The sequence below is a fragment of the Daldinia decipiens genome (genome assembly GCF_022478715.1).
Source record: "Daldinia decipiens strain CBS 113046 unplaced genomic scaffold F4813scaffold_3, whole genome shotgun sequence".
Taxonomy (NCBI): Eukaryota; Fungi; Ascomycota; class Sordariomycetes; order Xylariales; family Hypoxylaceae; genus Daldinia; species Daldinia decipiens.
The window spans coordinates 32337-48340 of NW_026054546.1; the positions used below are offsets into that span (position 1 = coordinate 32337).

General features: G+C 46.6%; 3 protein-coding genes across 3 annotated transcripts; 2 read left to right on the plus strand and 1 right to left on the minus strand.

Annotated features, from left to right (window-relative positions):
- Positions 1–336: 336 nt before the first annotated feature.
- On the plus strand, positions 337–10701 carry F4813DRAFT_385235 (ubiquitin carboxyl-terminal hydrolase-like protein; the record flags this gene model as incomplete). Its single annotated transcript, XM_049246220.1, has 9 exons — positions 337–603; positions 660–1514; positions 1566–3201; positions 3262–3527; positions 5433–6156; positions 6211–8563; positions 8618–8963; positions 9051–9807; positions 9857–10701. The coding sequence occupies 9 exons, from the start codon at positions 337–339 to the stop codon at positions 10699–10701; spliced, it is 8049 nt and encodes a 2682-aa protein (XP_049103519.1).
- Positions 10702–13647: 2946 nt separating this feature from the next.
- On the minus strand, positions 13648–14154 carry F4813DRAFT_163461 (uncharacterized protein). Its single transcript, XM_049239115.1, has one exon. It carries the CDS (start codon positions 13982–13984, stop codon positions 13730–13732), a length of 255 nt encoding a protein of 84 aa, XP_049103520.1. The 5' UTR covers positions 13985–14154; the 3' UTR covers positions 13648–13729.
- An 842-nt stretch (positions 14155–14996) lies between these two features.
- F4813DRAFT_344874 (uncharacterized protein) lies at positions 14997–15671 on the plus strand. Its single transcript, XM_049241698.1, has one exon. It carries the CDS (start codon positions 15286–15288, stop codon positions 15496–15498), a length of 213 nt encoding a protein of 70 aa, XP_049103521.1. The 5' UTR covers positions 14997–15285; the 3' UTR covers positions 15499–15671.
- The last annotated feature ends 333 nt before the right edge of the window (positions 15672–16004 follow it).

Below are 16004 nucleotides of genomic sequence, written 5' to 3' on the forward strand. Positions count from 1 at the left end.
ACAGAGCCTTCCCAGACAGAGCGAGGCGAATTCCTCCTACATTAGACTTCTTTCCAATCCTCTGGAAGGACCTGGTCCTTGTCTCAGTCTACGCTAGCGTCTCCACCGAAAGCGATTTGCACAGACGCTACCTTGTCACCCAGTCCTATCTTTCGACGTCTGGATAAAAGTCGTACGCTCATCCACCATCGGCCTAGGTCTCCTTTTCCCGCTCAGATCCCTCGAGCCGGGCGTTACTTAGAACTGTTAGAACTGCTAGAATATCTGGATTTATCCCCCCTGGACTTTGTGTCACAACACCCCCAGTCCTCTCCTAACCGTTTCTAATCATTCGCCATGAGCTCCACAACGTCGCAGGACGCACCTACGTCAGGCGTCGTGATGCGGGACCACCTACGGCAACCAGTCGAGCGTGTCACCGACTGTTTGGAGGTTCCTTCGCTAGACGACCGGAAATACCGTGTTATACGTTTATCTAACCAACTTGAGGCGCTGCTAGTCCATGATCCTGAAACGGACAAGGCCAGCGCCGCATTGGACGTTAATGTCGGCAACTTCAGTGATGAAGATGATATGCCGGGTATGGCACATGCCGTGGAACATGTAGGTCACGTCGGACAGGATCCAATCTAAACCCTAGCTGATAAGATGAACTCTAGCTTCTATTCATGGGTACGAAAAAATATCCGGTAGAGAATGCGTATAACGTATACCTCTCTTCTCACTCGGGGAGCTCGAATGCTTATACCGGAGCCACTTCGACCAATTACTTCTTCGATATTGCCGCGAAGCCGAGTAATGGCGAAGAACCTTCCGAGACAAACCTGTCTCCCCTTTTCGGTGGCCTAGATAGATTTGCTCAGTTCTTCATCGAGCCCCTGTTCCTCCCGTCGACGTTGGATCGTGAGCTACGTGCTGTCGACTCAGAAAATAAGAAGAATCTGCAGAGCGATCAGTGGCGCCTCCACCAGCTAGAGAAGTCTCTATCTAACCCCAAGCATCCTTATTGCCACTTCTCGACCGGTAACTTCGAGGTGCTTAAGACTGAGCCGGAATCTAAAGGCATAGATGTGCGGCAAAAGTTTATAGACTTTCACGAAAAGCACTACTCTGCCAACAGAATGAAGCTTTGCGTCTTGGGCCGAGAACCGCTGGACGTACTTGAGAAATGGGTTGCCGAGTTATTCTCTGGCGTACCAAATAAGAACCTCCCACAGAATCGTTGGGAAACCGAAGTACCGTTCACTAGCGAGCTCCTATCTATGCAATGTTTTGCAAAGCCAGTCATGGATTCCAGAGAGCTTAATCTCTATTTTCCATTCTTGGACGAAGAATATCTTTACGAAACCCAGCCGAGTCGGTATATTAGCCACCTAATTGGCCACGAGGGCCCTGGCAGTATAATGGCGTACCTAAAATCGAAGGGGTGGGCCAATTCGCTCAGCGCTGGTGCATATCAAATATGCCCCGGTACTCCTGGCATTTTCGACTGTCAGATCCGGCTGACAAAAGAGGTAAATAATCCTAGTCATTTGGGAACACGGATTGCTAATGCTCCAATGTAGGGTCTAAAACATTATAGAGAGGTCGTCAAAGTATTCTTCCAGTACATATCACTTCTCAAACAAACACAACCTCAAGAATGGATATTCGACGAGCAGAAGGGCATGGCGGATGTGGACTTCAAATTTAAGCAAAAGACACCAGCTAGTCGCTTCACAAGTAGGATTTGTGCTGTGATGCAAAAGCCGTTGCCCCGAGAGTGGCTACTCAGTGGCCAAAGCCGCCTACGAAAATTCGACCCGGAAGCTATTGTTAAAGGGGTAGAACTATTGAGACCCGATAACTTTAGAATGACCATCGTGTCTCGGGACTTCCCGGGAGGTTGGAATCAGAGGGAGAAGTGGTACGGAACAGAATATAAGGCTGAGAATATCCCCGAGGATTTTCTCGCCGAGATCGCCAAGGCCCTAGATAGTACTTCCGAGGACCGCCTTCCCGCTCTGCATCTCCCACACAAGAACCAATTCATCCCGACAAAGCTTGAGGTGGAGAAGAAAGAAGTTGAGCGGCCAGCTCTAGCGCCTCGAGTGATCCGAGATGATGAAGTGGCGAGAACGTGGTACAAGAAAGATGACACATTCTGGGTCCCGAAAGCGAATTTAATCGTCAGCATCAGGAACCCCACCATATTTGCTTCTGCAGATAACTCAGTCAAGTCGAAGTTGTTCACGGATTTAGTAAGGGACGCACTAGAGGAATACTCATATGATGCCGAGCTTGCTGGGCTGCAGTACAATGTCAGCCTTGATTCTCGAGGGTTGTTCGTCGAGGTATCCGGTTACAATGATAAACTGCCTGTATTACTGGAGCAAGTTCTTATTACTATGCGGGACCTCGAGGTCAAGGACGAACGATTTGAGATCATCAAGGAGAGGCTTACTCGAGGTTACAAGAACTGCGAACTACAACAGCCTTTCACACAGATTGGCGACTACGTGTCCTGGCTTACGTCCGAACACGATTACGTGGTTGAGCAACTAGTCGCCGTGTTGCCCGGAATTACAGCCGAAGACGTAAGACAGTTCTACAAGCAGATCATGTCACAGCTGCATATTGAGGCTTATGTTCACGGAAACGTGTATAAGGAGGATGCCCTCAAGCTAACAGACATGATCGAAAAGATACTAAAGCCCCGAGTCCTACCAAAGGAGGAGTGGCGTATCATTCGGTCATTAGATTTCCCCCCAGGGTCAAACTACGTTTTCAAAAAGACCCTCAAGGACCCGGCGAACGTCAATCACTGCATTGAGTATTATCTCCACATCGGCGATAAAGGAGATCGCCTGATTCGTGCAAAGACGCAACTTCTTGACCAGATCATTCACGAGCCGGCTTTTGATCAGCTACGGACCAAAGAGCAGCTTGGCTATGTTGTCTTCAGTGGCCTTCGAAGTTCTGCTACTACGTATGGGTTCCGCTTTATAATACAGAGCGAGCGCACTACCGAATATTTAGAATCTCGAATCAACTCTTTCCTAGCCACACAGACAAGCTCGCTAGAAAATATGAGCGATACGGACTTTGAAAGTCACAAGAGGAGCGTGATAATTAAGCGTCTTGAGAAGTTAAAGAATCTGGATCAGGAGACTGGTCGTCACTGGACGCACATAAGCAATGAATATTATGACTTTGAATCAGGTATGGTGTCATCATTATTCCCTCATACGTCATCATAAACAACTAACAGCATGTGTACAGCCCAACGAGATGCAGCCCAAGTTAAGGAGCTTACAAAGTCAGAGATGATAGAGTTCTACTCAACCTATATCCAGCCCACATCACCAACCAGGGCAAAATTAGTCGTACAGCTCATCGCTCAGGGTGTTAGCCCCGAAGCGAAGGAAGTCGAGGAGTCGACAAACGGAGACACAGCTACGCTTTGGTCAAATGGTACAGAGCCAGTCTTGATACGAAATGTGCGGGACTTCAAAGCAGGACTTTCAGTGACTCCAGGAGCTCGTCCGGTTAGGGACATCAGAGACTTTGAGGAAATAGATTCCAAGCTTTGAGACGAAATTTTGCGAGGAAGCGTTTGGTAGAAATTAGAACGCAAAGTGCTATACCCATCTGTTTGCATAGTACATTTACAGCATATTTGGTTCCTGGCCTGGAAAGGCTAGTACGATACATTTCAAAGTGAAATGAAATCGCGTGAGTACCTAGGATATATGATGTGTTTCTTGGACTTTCTCTAGAAATTACCTAGCGGGGAATGTCTTGTTGTTGGTTTCTAGTCTGCGTGCCGTCGGACCGAGAAGAAGAAGAAAGAACTTGAGACCTGGGGGGCAATTCCATAGAAGTAGACGCATAAAACTAGAGACGGTGGCTGCTTAGAGGAGAGTCCTTAAAATACATAGGTACATGATGACTCATGTAAACAGGTAGGTGGGCTTTGAAAAGACTCGACATGGAGTTAGGTACATTCAATAGGTATGTCCGCATGTCCATATAGGTTCAGGTTAGGTAAGCTACAAATGGCGGGTATTTACTTGTGATGATGCACGTAGCCACCTGCAACCTTTAAACGAGAAATAGGGTTATTCAGATAAGCTTTTAAAAAAAGAAGTTGTTCAAGGTTATTTTAGGTACTTTAGTTCAGTACGTGACTAAGACAATGTGCCTAGAAATACGGTGTATATAGTCCGTTTAGTCCGTTTAGTCCGTTTAGTCCGTTTAGTCTGTTTAGTCTGTTTAGTCTGTTTATTCTGTTACTTGGGAGGTGCCTAGCTCTTGCCCTGTACAAAAGAACAAAATATCAGTACACTTTCCAATTTAGGTACCTTCTAATCTTAGGTAGTTGTTAATATTAGTGTTGAGTTAAGGTCAATTGTCAGTTGGTCTTTACGTCGGTAACAATAACCTATTTTGTGTTGTACAAGCCCTTTCCCCTCCATGCTGTTCTAAAATAACATAACTAACTACATCATACATAAATTCATACGACGCAACGCTCCACATCTGCCCTTGTTTCTTGGATTTATTCCGATTTTGGTATAATCGTTTTGGATCGGACAACACACGCTTGGCGTTTGATCATACACGGGTTTCTAAATTCACCTGTCACAATAACCACAGGAATAGGCATCTGTGTTTAGTGGCTTTTTGACTACCTACCTATACCTAACCTAACCTACATGTAACACGACACATGGAAAGGTAAATGTACCCGGGTAGCTAGAGTTTGCCAATTGGAACTAGTGGCAGGTCCAGTCCAGGACGTGTAAATCTGTGCCCTTTGTACCCGCTGTGCTGATAAAGAAAGTATTGTACCTACCTAGGTACCTACCTTACCTTTGGAGTGTAACCGTAGCTGCTGCCTTCCATTGGAACAATTTTTTCTAAGGCGAATCCCAAAGTATCTGATGCCAATCAGCAAAGCGCCCACAGAGAACTGACCGCTGTTGCGCACTGCGCACTGCTCACTACACGCTGCACACTGCACACTCCAGCACAACGACGCAACATAATTTGCGTGCATCATCAATTCGAGGCAAAGGAATTTCGCCTTCCTTTTTCCCTTCTCCCAACAAGAAATAGAATATTCTGGTAGTTGACTTATTGGACCAAATCAAAAGTCAACCAATCCTAACCTTAACGTATACAGAATCAGAATTCAGAATTCAGACTTCAGGACTTGTCTGACAAGCAAATATTAGACATCATTGTCAGAAGTACTAGATTGTCTGCCCGGAAACTCAGATTTTCCTTATTAAAAGTGCATGACCGACCAATGAGCACACACCTCTCCCGTCAGGCGAACAATCATTTAGTGTCTTTGTGTAAGATTCCTCCTACACATTCATACGATCTCTTGCTCATAAGCGCAACCTTTTACCACCATATTACCACTGATTCTCCCGTTCTCCCAGAGCTGCTCAAGGCAGCTCGCCGCCAAGACGTCTTCCTCAAAGAAACGGAAGATTACAAACCGCCAATCCACTTCTAAAGACGAGAGCTTAGACAGTAGCAATTCCTCGGACACACCTTTACCATCCTGTGAATTAGACGCCGATCCGAACTATTCATTCTACTCTTCTTCCTTCGACAACTTGACCGCCAACTCCCGTCGAGCTAACTCTGTCCCTCCGGCATCAAGTCTCCCCCCTCGATTACAAACCAATACCAGCTCCCTTAGCTACGCCGAATACGCCTCATCCGCCGCGAGCTCTCCCTCTGGTGCCTGCGCTGCACTAACAATCGATAGCGACTGTGGTCCCGACAACCCAACGCTCGAACTTAGCTCCGCCTCTTCTAATATATATTCTGGAAGAGGCAGCTCACCGTTTACCAAAATCACTTACCATCGTGCAGTCATGGGCGGTGCCGCCGAATTCCCAGATAGAGCCTCCTCCCCGTTGAAACGACGCGCTTCCAGTATGGAACCTGATATTGCAGATATTGCAGACCAAGATGCAACTGAAGATGTCGATATGATTGCAGCGCCACCATCCGATGCTCCGGACACATCTAAATCCGAACAACCTAACGGTCATATTGCTAACGGTCATATTGCAACCGATGCAGGTCCCCCAGTAAATGGCCATGCCGATGCGACGGCTGAGGAAAGTGTTGAGCCGATGGACATATCACCATGTGGGTCGAGTACAAGCAGAATTAGGCGGCATAGGCTAATTTCACAATTTCAAGCACGTCAACCACCAGAATCTATAGAGGCCCATGTGAAAGCCATCAGAGTGTTTGTGGAAGAGCAAAATACACGCCCACTTACAGAAGGCCAGGAGTGTTTCTTAGTCTCAAAATTGTGGCTAGCTAACGTGCCGGACGATTTATCACCAAAACATACCATCGAGGACTGGGCTTCGATACCACCAGTAGATAACTCGGATATCATTCAAGAGGTTATAGATGATCCTTGTGTCGGTAGTGGCGTGGTAGATGTTCTAAAGAAAAAGTTCGTTCGGTTGAAGCCGGGTTACGATTCGGAACAATTTGAACCTCTCCCTAAGGATGCCTGGGATCTTCTTATTAAATGGCCCGGGTTGAAAGAGGGCCAAATACCTATTCTCCGTTTGGCACATGCTACAACAGACGATGGCAAAAATGTTATGTGGGAGTGGCATCCGCCTGTACTCGCGGTATATCGACTCTGGTCTGCCAATAGCGAGTTGCCGACCGAAGCAACCATAAAGGCCACGAACCCGCCACCTTCAAGACTTGCACGTAGTCGCTCAACAAATTTCCAGACTTTCTTGAAACAGGCAAAAAGAGTGACGGGAATAGATTTATCACAAAGAGTTCGAGCTTGGAGCGTTTTGCAGCCACCTATTGGCCAAACACCAGGTAATGCAGTGCCCACTCTCTTCGCTTCTCAAGATGATACGAAACCTAACACTTCCCAAGCCTGGAACCATCTTCTCTTGGACGTCGAATCGTTTCTAGCCCTCGAGAGAAAGTCAGAAAGAGAGCTCGTCGATTTCGCTGATCGAACAGATCAGCCAAATCAGAAATCCGTCAAAACGCTAGGCCACTTCAGTATTGCGCAGGATCAAGCCATTGTCTTAGACCCTCATGAAAGCGGTTCTACTTGGACTTCGACCCTAACGTCTTCTCAAGCACGAACATCGCTACCATCTAGAAATAGCTCTACCAATCTAACCGTACAAAGCCGGAACGCTAGAAGCGGACGCACTAGTCCAGTATCTCAGGGATATCTCACACGTGGTAGAGCAAAGTCTGGTAAGGTCCCCGGGTGCGTGGGATTAGCAAACTTAGGTAACACATGTTACATGAACGCGGCCCTTCAGTGCGTCAGGAGCGTCGAGGAATTGACTAAGTATTTCCTCTCGGGAGAGTGGGAATTAGAACTCAATAAGGAAAATGTCCTCTCTCACAATGGCGACGTGGCTGCTGCCTATGCCCACTTACTGAAGGAATTTTATAAAGACTCGTCGCCGGGTTCCGTCTCGCCCCGTCAATTTAAAACCACAATCGGTCGATATTCTACGGGATTTTCGGGTTATGGTCAGCAAGACTCACAGGAGTTTCTTGGATTTTTGCTGGATGGGTTGCAAGAAGATCTTAGTCGGATCAAGAAGAAGCCTTATATCGAGAAGCCGGACTCGACCGATGAAATGGTTAATGACCCTGCCGCAATCCGAGAGATGGCAGCTAAAGTATGGGACATTACCAAGAAACGTGATGACTCCGTCATAGGCGATTTATTCACTGGCTTATACAAATCGACACTCGTTTGCCCGGAATGTCGGAAGGTTAGCATCACATTTGACCCGTTCAATAATCTAACCCTACCTCTGCCTGTGGAAAATAAATGGAGTCATACCGTCAAGTTCTTCCCCCTAAATGATCGGCCAGTCGACATCAGAGTCGAGCTTGATAAGCATGCCAGCATCAAATCTCTAAAGGAGTTCCTGTCTACCAAAACCGGCGTGCCGGCGGAACGCTTGTTTGGCGCGGAAGAATGGAAAGGGAGGTTCTATAAGTATTATACTGATGTCTCCTGCGCCTCGGAAGAGATTACACACAACGACAATGCTTGGTTCTTCGAGCTGGAGGCTAAGCCTACAAACTACGGGGCTAAACCGCATAAACAGCAGAAGTACGGAGTAGCAGTCAGATCCATGGTCGATGAGGAGGAGCACAATGCCTCGGCCTCGTGGAACGACGAGCAAGCTGAGAGATTGCTTGTTCCCGTCTTCCACCGGCGTCCAGCGACTTCAAAATCCAGTTTTCACCAGGGTAGATGGGTACAGGCCTGCGCCCCTCATTTTGTTATTATCACGCCCGACGAAGCTAAGAGCGAGGATGCTATTCGCCGCAAAGTCCTAGAAAAGGTTGCAACGTTAACAAAACATCCTTTATCTACACGTGGGGAGGATTCGGAGGGGTCCGATAACACTGATATCGACATTATAGGGATGAGCTCTGACACAGGTTCTAATGAAGGTAGGGTCGTTGCCCAATCCGTTAAGAGTGAGGATGACATGGTTGACGTACAGATGAAAGATGGCGAAGTCCGAAGGTATGTGAAATAGTTCTTTGGTAAGGTTAAAAAACACTGCTAACTCCTTTTCAGCAACCCTTCGGGCAAGCAATTCTGTCGCAAGAAGCCAGCTTGGATGGTACCGGGGTCGTTCCTCACTTCCATTCTTCAGAATATGTTTGATATCTGCTATTACTCGGAATCGGGAGCATGGTTACCGACTGGCATGAGCGGCATCAATGATGACAGGCAATATCCAAAGCTCTCGACCAGAGTTCTACCCGAGTGTTCATCGGAAGACCAGTTCGATAATGCAACTAACGGCACGGCCTCTAATGAAGAGTCCAGTTCAGACGAAGCGCCGCGACGAAGTACTGATCAGTCCTACACACGCATGCAAGACGAAAGCGATGACGAGGATGCTAGCCCGATCATTAAGGTATGCTCCAACCAACCCCAAAGGGGCGGCCTAAACTTTCAGTCTACAAAAAGATATCGTCCCAATTCAGTACTGACATATACCCAGCCGAATCACCACCGCTCTAAGCAGAACGGACGGGCTAAAGGCAAAAACAAGCAACAGAAGCAACATAAGACGTTCAAGAACCACAGCAAGAGTGTTAAGAAGAAGCTACGTCAGCAACAACGCCAATCAAAGGAGAAGCATCACAGCATAGAACTGGAAGAATCATTTAATATGAGCGAATCTGGTCCCGATGGAGGTCCCTTAATCCGCCTCAGAGAAGCTCTCATTATCGACTGGTCTGACGAGGCTTACGATCGCAACTTTACTGATAGTAGCACACCAGCCAATGACAACTCGCTCGCAACATGGATTTCCTGTGAGACTCTGCCCGACCCCGAGCTAGACAAAGCCCAAGCAGCTCGGACTAGGAGTCGTAAGAACGGTATCTCTCTTGAGGCATGTCTCGACGAGTTTGAGCGAGAAGAAATCCTCTCTGAACAGGATATGTGGTACTGCCCTCGCTGCAAGGAACACAGGCGTGCTAGCAAGAAATTTGACCTATGGAAGACTCCAGACATTCTCGTCATTCATTTGAAGAGATTTAGTTCTAGTGGTTTCAGAAGAGACAAATTAGAAGTTTTGGTCGATTTCCCTCTTGAGAATCTAGACATAACTTCTCGTGTTCTCCAAAAGGAAGATGGTAAACAGGAAGTTTACGATCTGATCGGAGTAGACTGCCACTGGGGCGGCCTAGGAGGCGGTCACTACACTGCTCATGCGAAGAACTTCGTGGACGGCCACTGGTACACGTATAATGGTATGTATTGCCCAACTGGTTTCTGTTGTATAATTGCTAAACTTTCTAGATTCGTCGGTATCGCGAGCGTCTCCTGATAGAATTGTCGACTCATCTGCGTATTTGCTGTTCTATCGTCGACGATCTGAGATCCCCCTTGGTGGGCCTCGCTTCCAGCAAATCTTGGATAGGTTCCAAGGTGATGGTTCCGACAGCGAACTCCCTGATTCGGGGGAAGATCAGCGTCTCGGCGAAGGCTTCTCCCAGACTGGGTCGTCGAGCGCGTTACAAGGAGCAGGAGCTACTCACCTGCGCGGAAGCACTGGTGGTAAATCGACAAATGGCTTTATCGTGAATAACACAAATAGTAGCTGGGACATTAAGACCATCGACGATGTCCTCGAGCATCCCTCCGAAGATGTCCACCGAAGCATCGAAGAGGATGAGGGCATAGACCTAACCGAAGATACAGTACAACCAGCAGGTTTCCAACCGCTCACAAATGGTAATTCTTGGAGCTTTGACAACCTTGCGCCTAACGATATCGCGGATATTGAAAACCCCCCCTCGGAAAGTCCCCTTGACTCGGATGCGGCCTCGGATGCAGCACAACACGATTCATCTGGTGATGAACGGGTGCTTAGTCCCCGTGAGATGGATTTCGAGCCAGACCACGAGCCAGAATATCCGGGGATGTCGCATTATGAGCTGTCGCAACCCGAGACCAATCTGCCCTCGTATAGTGATATTCCACCCCCCGACTACCGAGGTGAAATGACCCAAGACGATATGCACCAGATTTGGGATCAGAAGAACACGATCCACAAAGTTGCACCCGAGGGTGAGAATGATGCGGGTTCCGAAGATGCAGCGGAAATCCACATTGGTGAAGACGAAAAGATTAAGCTCACCTAGTTAGACGGCATTGATTATTGGTGTCTGAACAGGGCACTACGCCAACGAAGCCAAGAGTCTTCCAAGTGAAGATCTTTGCCCTAATACATGAATAGGGAAAGGGAAACCCTTGATACCTAGAGTACATTAGCCAGTGAGCAATGGCTTACTGGCAATTCACGAAGGTCATGACGGAATACGCGTCTATGCGATCACGGCATAGCATGGAGCATTCAAGATAGAACTGCCATAGTTTCCTATAATGGAAACAATATAGCATACATACATAGTATTCCTCTTATCGGATATGGCCAGCACGCATTACGATAATTACGGAATGACAGCTGGTCTCATAGGAGAGCCAAGAGGGCGCCTGAGGGGCTCGCGGAGCATGCCCTGTCAAGTATTTTTGCCAGGTTAGCAGGTTAGAGGGCTCCGAGGGCGAAAATAACATGGCATGGGTCTACCGCTTTCACGGAGTTAATAGACTGACTGTCTTTGTCTCGCATTGAAGCGGCGTTTGTTGTCGGTTCATTGTGTGAGTTGCTAGTGCCATGGTAAAGAGAGAGTCTCTAACGAAGCGTCAATCCTTGTATATATGTTTATGAATAAATATGATGCTTTGCTTCTATGAGACTTCTATGAGACTTGGAAGGATGAAGTAACTGTGCATTCTTGTTAGCCAGCGGGATCGAGATGACTGAGAAGCGTAGGTGCGCCGAGTAGATTAATCAATATCCGTCTACCTGGGTACCTACCCAAGACAGCGAGATTTTCTGCTCTCGTCCTAGGTTATGGCTTCAAAAGCGGCAAAAGGATATTATAAAACCAGGGCGTAATAGAGCTCATTACCGCTATTGTGCTCGAGTTATACAATGTAGATACGAACAAACAGATCAAATAGAGACAATATGAAGCCTTCAACAAAAAGAGCTGCGGCGTTTTATGGTTAGTAGCCTTGTGTTCGCCATGACGCCTAATGAGTAGGTTCGTTACAGGGCATAGCCTTCGACAAATAAACTAAAGGGCTTACCTCGAAGCGAAGGAACTATCCTTCCGGGCAAGATCTTTGAAGTGAAAGATGTCTTAAAAACCGAAGGTGTAAAATCGTAATGAGGGATTATGACTTGAATTCAGCAGACCTGGAATAAATACTACATAGGTAGCCACCACTGCTAAAGACGTTTAAATTAGAAGAAAATTAATATTGTATAACTATCAAATTTTAAAAACGTTGAAGTGAACATCCTTGAAGCCGAAAGCTGTGGTTAAAATAAATATCCCATTCCAAGATTTTCATGACCACTTCAAGAGCATGCCACAGGCTACATTAGTTGCCCATATTCAACCTCTGGCACCCGAAATTCTACGTCGTACAGGACCTCACCTTAAGGAACCAATAGGAACGGTTAGAGCCTCAATATGATGTATACGTACCATATAGGGTGCAGAAGAGCTGTGCTGGTTATCCAGGCGCCTGTCCGGATTACGAGTTGCCTTGTACCGTGGTATGATTCGCGGCGTGGGCAAATGCGGTTGCCTAAGAGGCTTTCTTATGTATATTATGAGTACAGCTCCAAGTTGATTGTTTATTGTATTTATATATGATTGCAAGATATTATTTATATACGGGCCACGGCTATTTCGTTTCTTATTATAGCTGATTTCTAGCCTCATGTGATCTGTTGGTATGGGTACCTCGTGTGACAATTTTACAGACGGTCATGATGGCTTGTGTTCACATAAAGGGTATAAACTTAGGCTTAGGCAGCACGACTGCGTCCCTGCGTATGGTGATCGGCGTTTAGTGAGACGACTATGTCCCAACCTGTGCCTAGGCCGGCTGTGAATTTTGTTGGCGCAGGACGCAACGGCTTCTCCAGTACCTAGTGCAAAGTATGTCCCACAGACTTTACTACGAATTGGCAGCACGATGATGGAGATAAAGGAACATAAGTTTCTGTAGGTCCTTGCTGTGGTAATCGCATATGTCCCCTTCTCAGCTAGCCCGGCCCGCGCGACCCCCTTTAGGACTGTACGGGACGTGAGGTGCCACGATGGTTTTGGTGGAAGCCTAAAATTAGGCCAGGCTTAAAATGGGGAGACAAGGTAGACTATGGTAAGCGTTGAAGTTTCGCATGAATAGATTGTCGCAATTTGGAGTACTTGTCTGTGTATTTAGAGGCTTGCTCAGTTCGGACGTTCATAGATGAGCGATAAACCTGGAAAGCTTTGGCAAATTGAGCTCTTGATTTGTTGTCAGTAGTTTTTTTCAAGTACAGATCGTTCGAGAATAGAATCTCACGACCGGTAGTTTCTACTGCTACTTTGGTCGAACGTTCGGCATCTGCGCTTGTTCTTCAAAGACGCTCATCCTAGGGACACGTCGGATCAGCTGGGAACTTTCAATCCCAGATAGCACATCGAGAGGCTACACGATACTCAATGAGCCACAGTTAAAACAATGGGGAGCATTCAAACCAAAAACCATAGACTTGTCCCCGGCCTGCATCGGTCTTATGTCTTGTTTAAGGCTCCTTCTCAGTTGTGATTGTCGATCATAGTCGCGGGACTAGGAATACGACTCTAATCGCACGATGCCTATTCATCTATCGGCGCGCCGAGCTGAGACAAATATAGAAACCGCGTTGACGGGCGAAGCAATGCAGGAAATTTGGTAGAAGATGACGACAACCTGCCGTACCGGGCAGAAGCCTTGCTAACGTCGGGAATATTCTTGGCTGCGGCGGACTCGAGCCAAGTTAAATCAGGACAGAGCGAGGCGGCAACCGAACCAGGCAACCGAACCAGGTGCGGCATATCCCGTATAAATTGGAACGTGTATATGTGTTGTGAGATCGCAATGCTATGATACTTTACAATCATTCGCAGCAGTCAGAAGCTTCTATTACTTCCCGAGCTAGCGTCATCAAAGGCTCGGTAAAAAAGATACCTTTTTAATGTAACCCCGGATGAGCCGCGGAGATTTCGGCGATCCGAGAGTAAGTTTTATATCTCACGAGCCTGGATGGCAAATAATGAAAACAGATCATAGTAAGGCTGGCTGTTGACGGCTGACCCGAATAGGGGCAGTGAAGAGTTCCAAGAATATAATTGACGTCAATTGAACTGCCATTGGTGAAACAATTAGACGTAGGCGCCGCGTCTCGAGATATTTTATGAGGCTGAGCACCTGGGAATACGCTTCTCGGAGGGACCCTGCAGTTTTAGTATAGTTATGATGATAAATGATGATAGATAAGAGTAGGATAATGACAGGGTAAGGGTAAGCTGTACAATACATAGATGTAGATCTTATTGTATTATAAGACGAAGGCTAACTTGGACTGAGATAGGCCAGGCTTGGATCTGCTTAGCCTTGTTGGTTCGTCAATCGCACGTTGCTTCCGTAAATCCGGTCGCGGCGCCCGACTAGATATAGAAGGTAGCTGGGTAGCTGAGTAGCCAAAAAGGGCCAAAGGGGACATGGCGTAGGTATTAAGATAAGATCGTATGCGATCTGGAGTCGCGCGAACGAACATGAGCCGAGGCAGGCAAGTTGAAAAGGTAGAACTACGTTATATATACGTTATATACATATAACTATGTGCATCTTCAAGTGTTTTAAGGTTGGTTTAGGGCTCTTACATTGAAACCAAGCAGACGGATGTGGGGGCCGTGCAATGCCGCACGCAGTAGGGCAATGGGCGACGGGTGATGGAAAACAGATCCGAGACCTCGATTTGTGGTGTTTTGCCTGTGTGGGGCTTGGTGCAAAACCAACAGGCGCTTGCCGTTACAGAGGATGCTACTGTAAGGGGAAGGTCACCAAAAGGAAGCGGCGAAGTTGCTGTTTGGGGGTTACACAGCCGGAAGTAACTATTAGTAATACCGTAAAAAGGCATACAGAGACATTAGAAAGGGCAGGGATTCGGTATTGTTAATTCAGGGACCGAGAGGAGGACATGGGAAGACATGCGGTTAAAAGCTTGAATACGTAAAACGATGTACGACTTTTGTCACCTTTATCATCGGCGATAATAAAGGTACATTTAGATACTTCCCAAGAACTTTAGCATCAACTCTGGAGGATTTGCGACTTGAGACCAAACACTTACATACATCATCCAGGTCATCCACTTACACCCACTTAGGTACATATCTAAGTTAGGTAGTGATGCACTTATTTATTTGTAAGTGATTATCAGGATTAGTAGTATACCACTCGAATAATATAACATACGTTGCCTGTAAATATGAAATATGTTGTAAATGGAGGCGCATTTATTTCAACTGCCAATTTGCATCTGAAAGGTTGTAAAATGGCGAATGACATTTGACATTTATCTCCGAAATGCGTTCCTATAAGCTTGAGCATTATCACTGACTTGTTTTTCGATAGTTCCTCTGCATATAACCGCATACGATTTTTACGTGGCAATAGACGCGATAGGCAAGGAATATACACCGTACGCACTGACGACAATACATATGTTACGCATGCTTTTCCGTAACCAAATAATACAACATAGGATCAAAAACTATGTAATCATTAGCAAGTCGCTTCGTTGGCAACCTCGCTGCTGTAGATAAACACAAGCAAAAATGACAAGTCACTTACTCCTAGCCTTACTTATTCCTAAGGCGTTCATCATCTCAGATGCCCAAACTTACCTAATGCCCTGCATACATACGAACATAGAAGAGGCGAATCTGGATAGAACCAGAATTAGAAACGAACTTTGGCCACATGAAGAGCCGTGTGAACCATGTGGCCATCGTCTGCTCTTCTATTGTATGATTACATATGGGGAATAAGAAATCTCTTGCTATGACATAACCGCTCTACTGCTTCAACGGCTACAATTAAATATAATTAAATATGTATTGGGTACCTATACCTAGGTAGATAGAGTTAATTAAGAGGATGATTGGATTCGTTTATGCTGAATGGATTATGAATACGTGTTGGTAATGAATTGTTATCGCGTGTCGGAAGCCCAAGCAGCCAAAATAGCCAAAGGTAATCCCAAAGGTAATCTGAGCGGAATCAATGGATCTTCAATGGTTGCGAGGGTTGCGAGCTGCATGAGTTGATGAATGATCGTCGAAAGGCGAACAAGCTAAAAAGGTAAAAAGTGCGTGTTGTGTAACTGCATACGTACTGTACGGGTCTAGTGTTGGGCATCTTATTGGCTTGGTTAATCCACCTCTCCCGCTTTCCCCACTTTTCCTCTTTTTCCTTTAGATTTCCAAGGCCGTTCGCTACAGGCTTCTATCAGGCTTCTGGAAGGCTTCGAAGCTGGCTAGAAGCACCTAAAAAG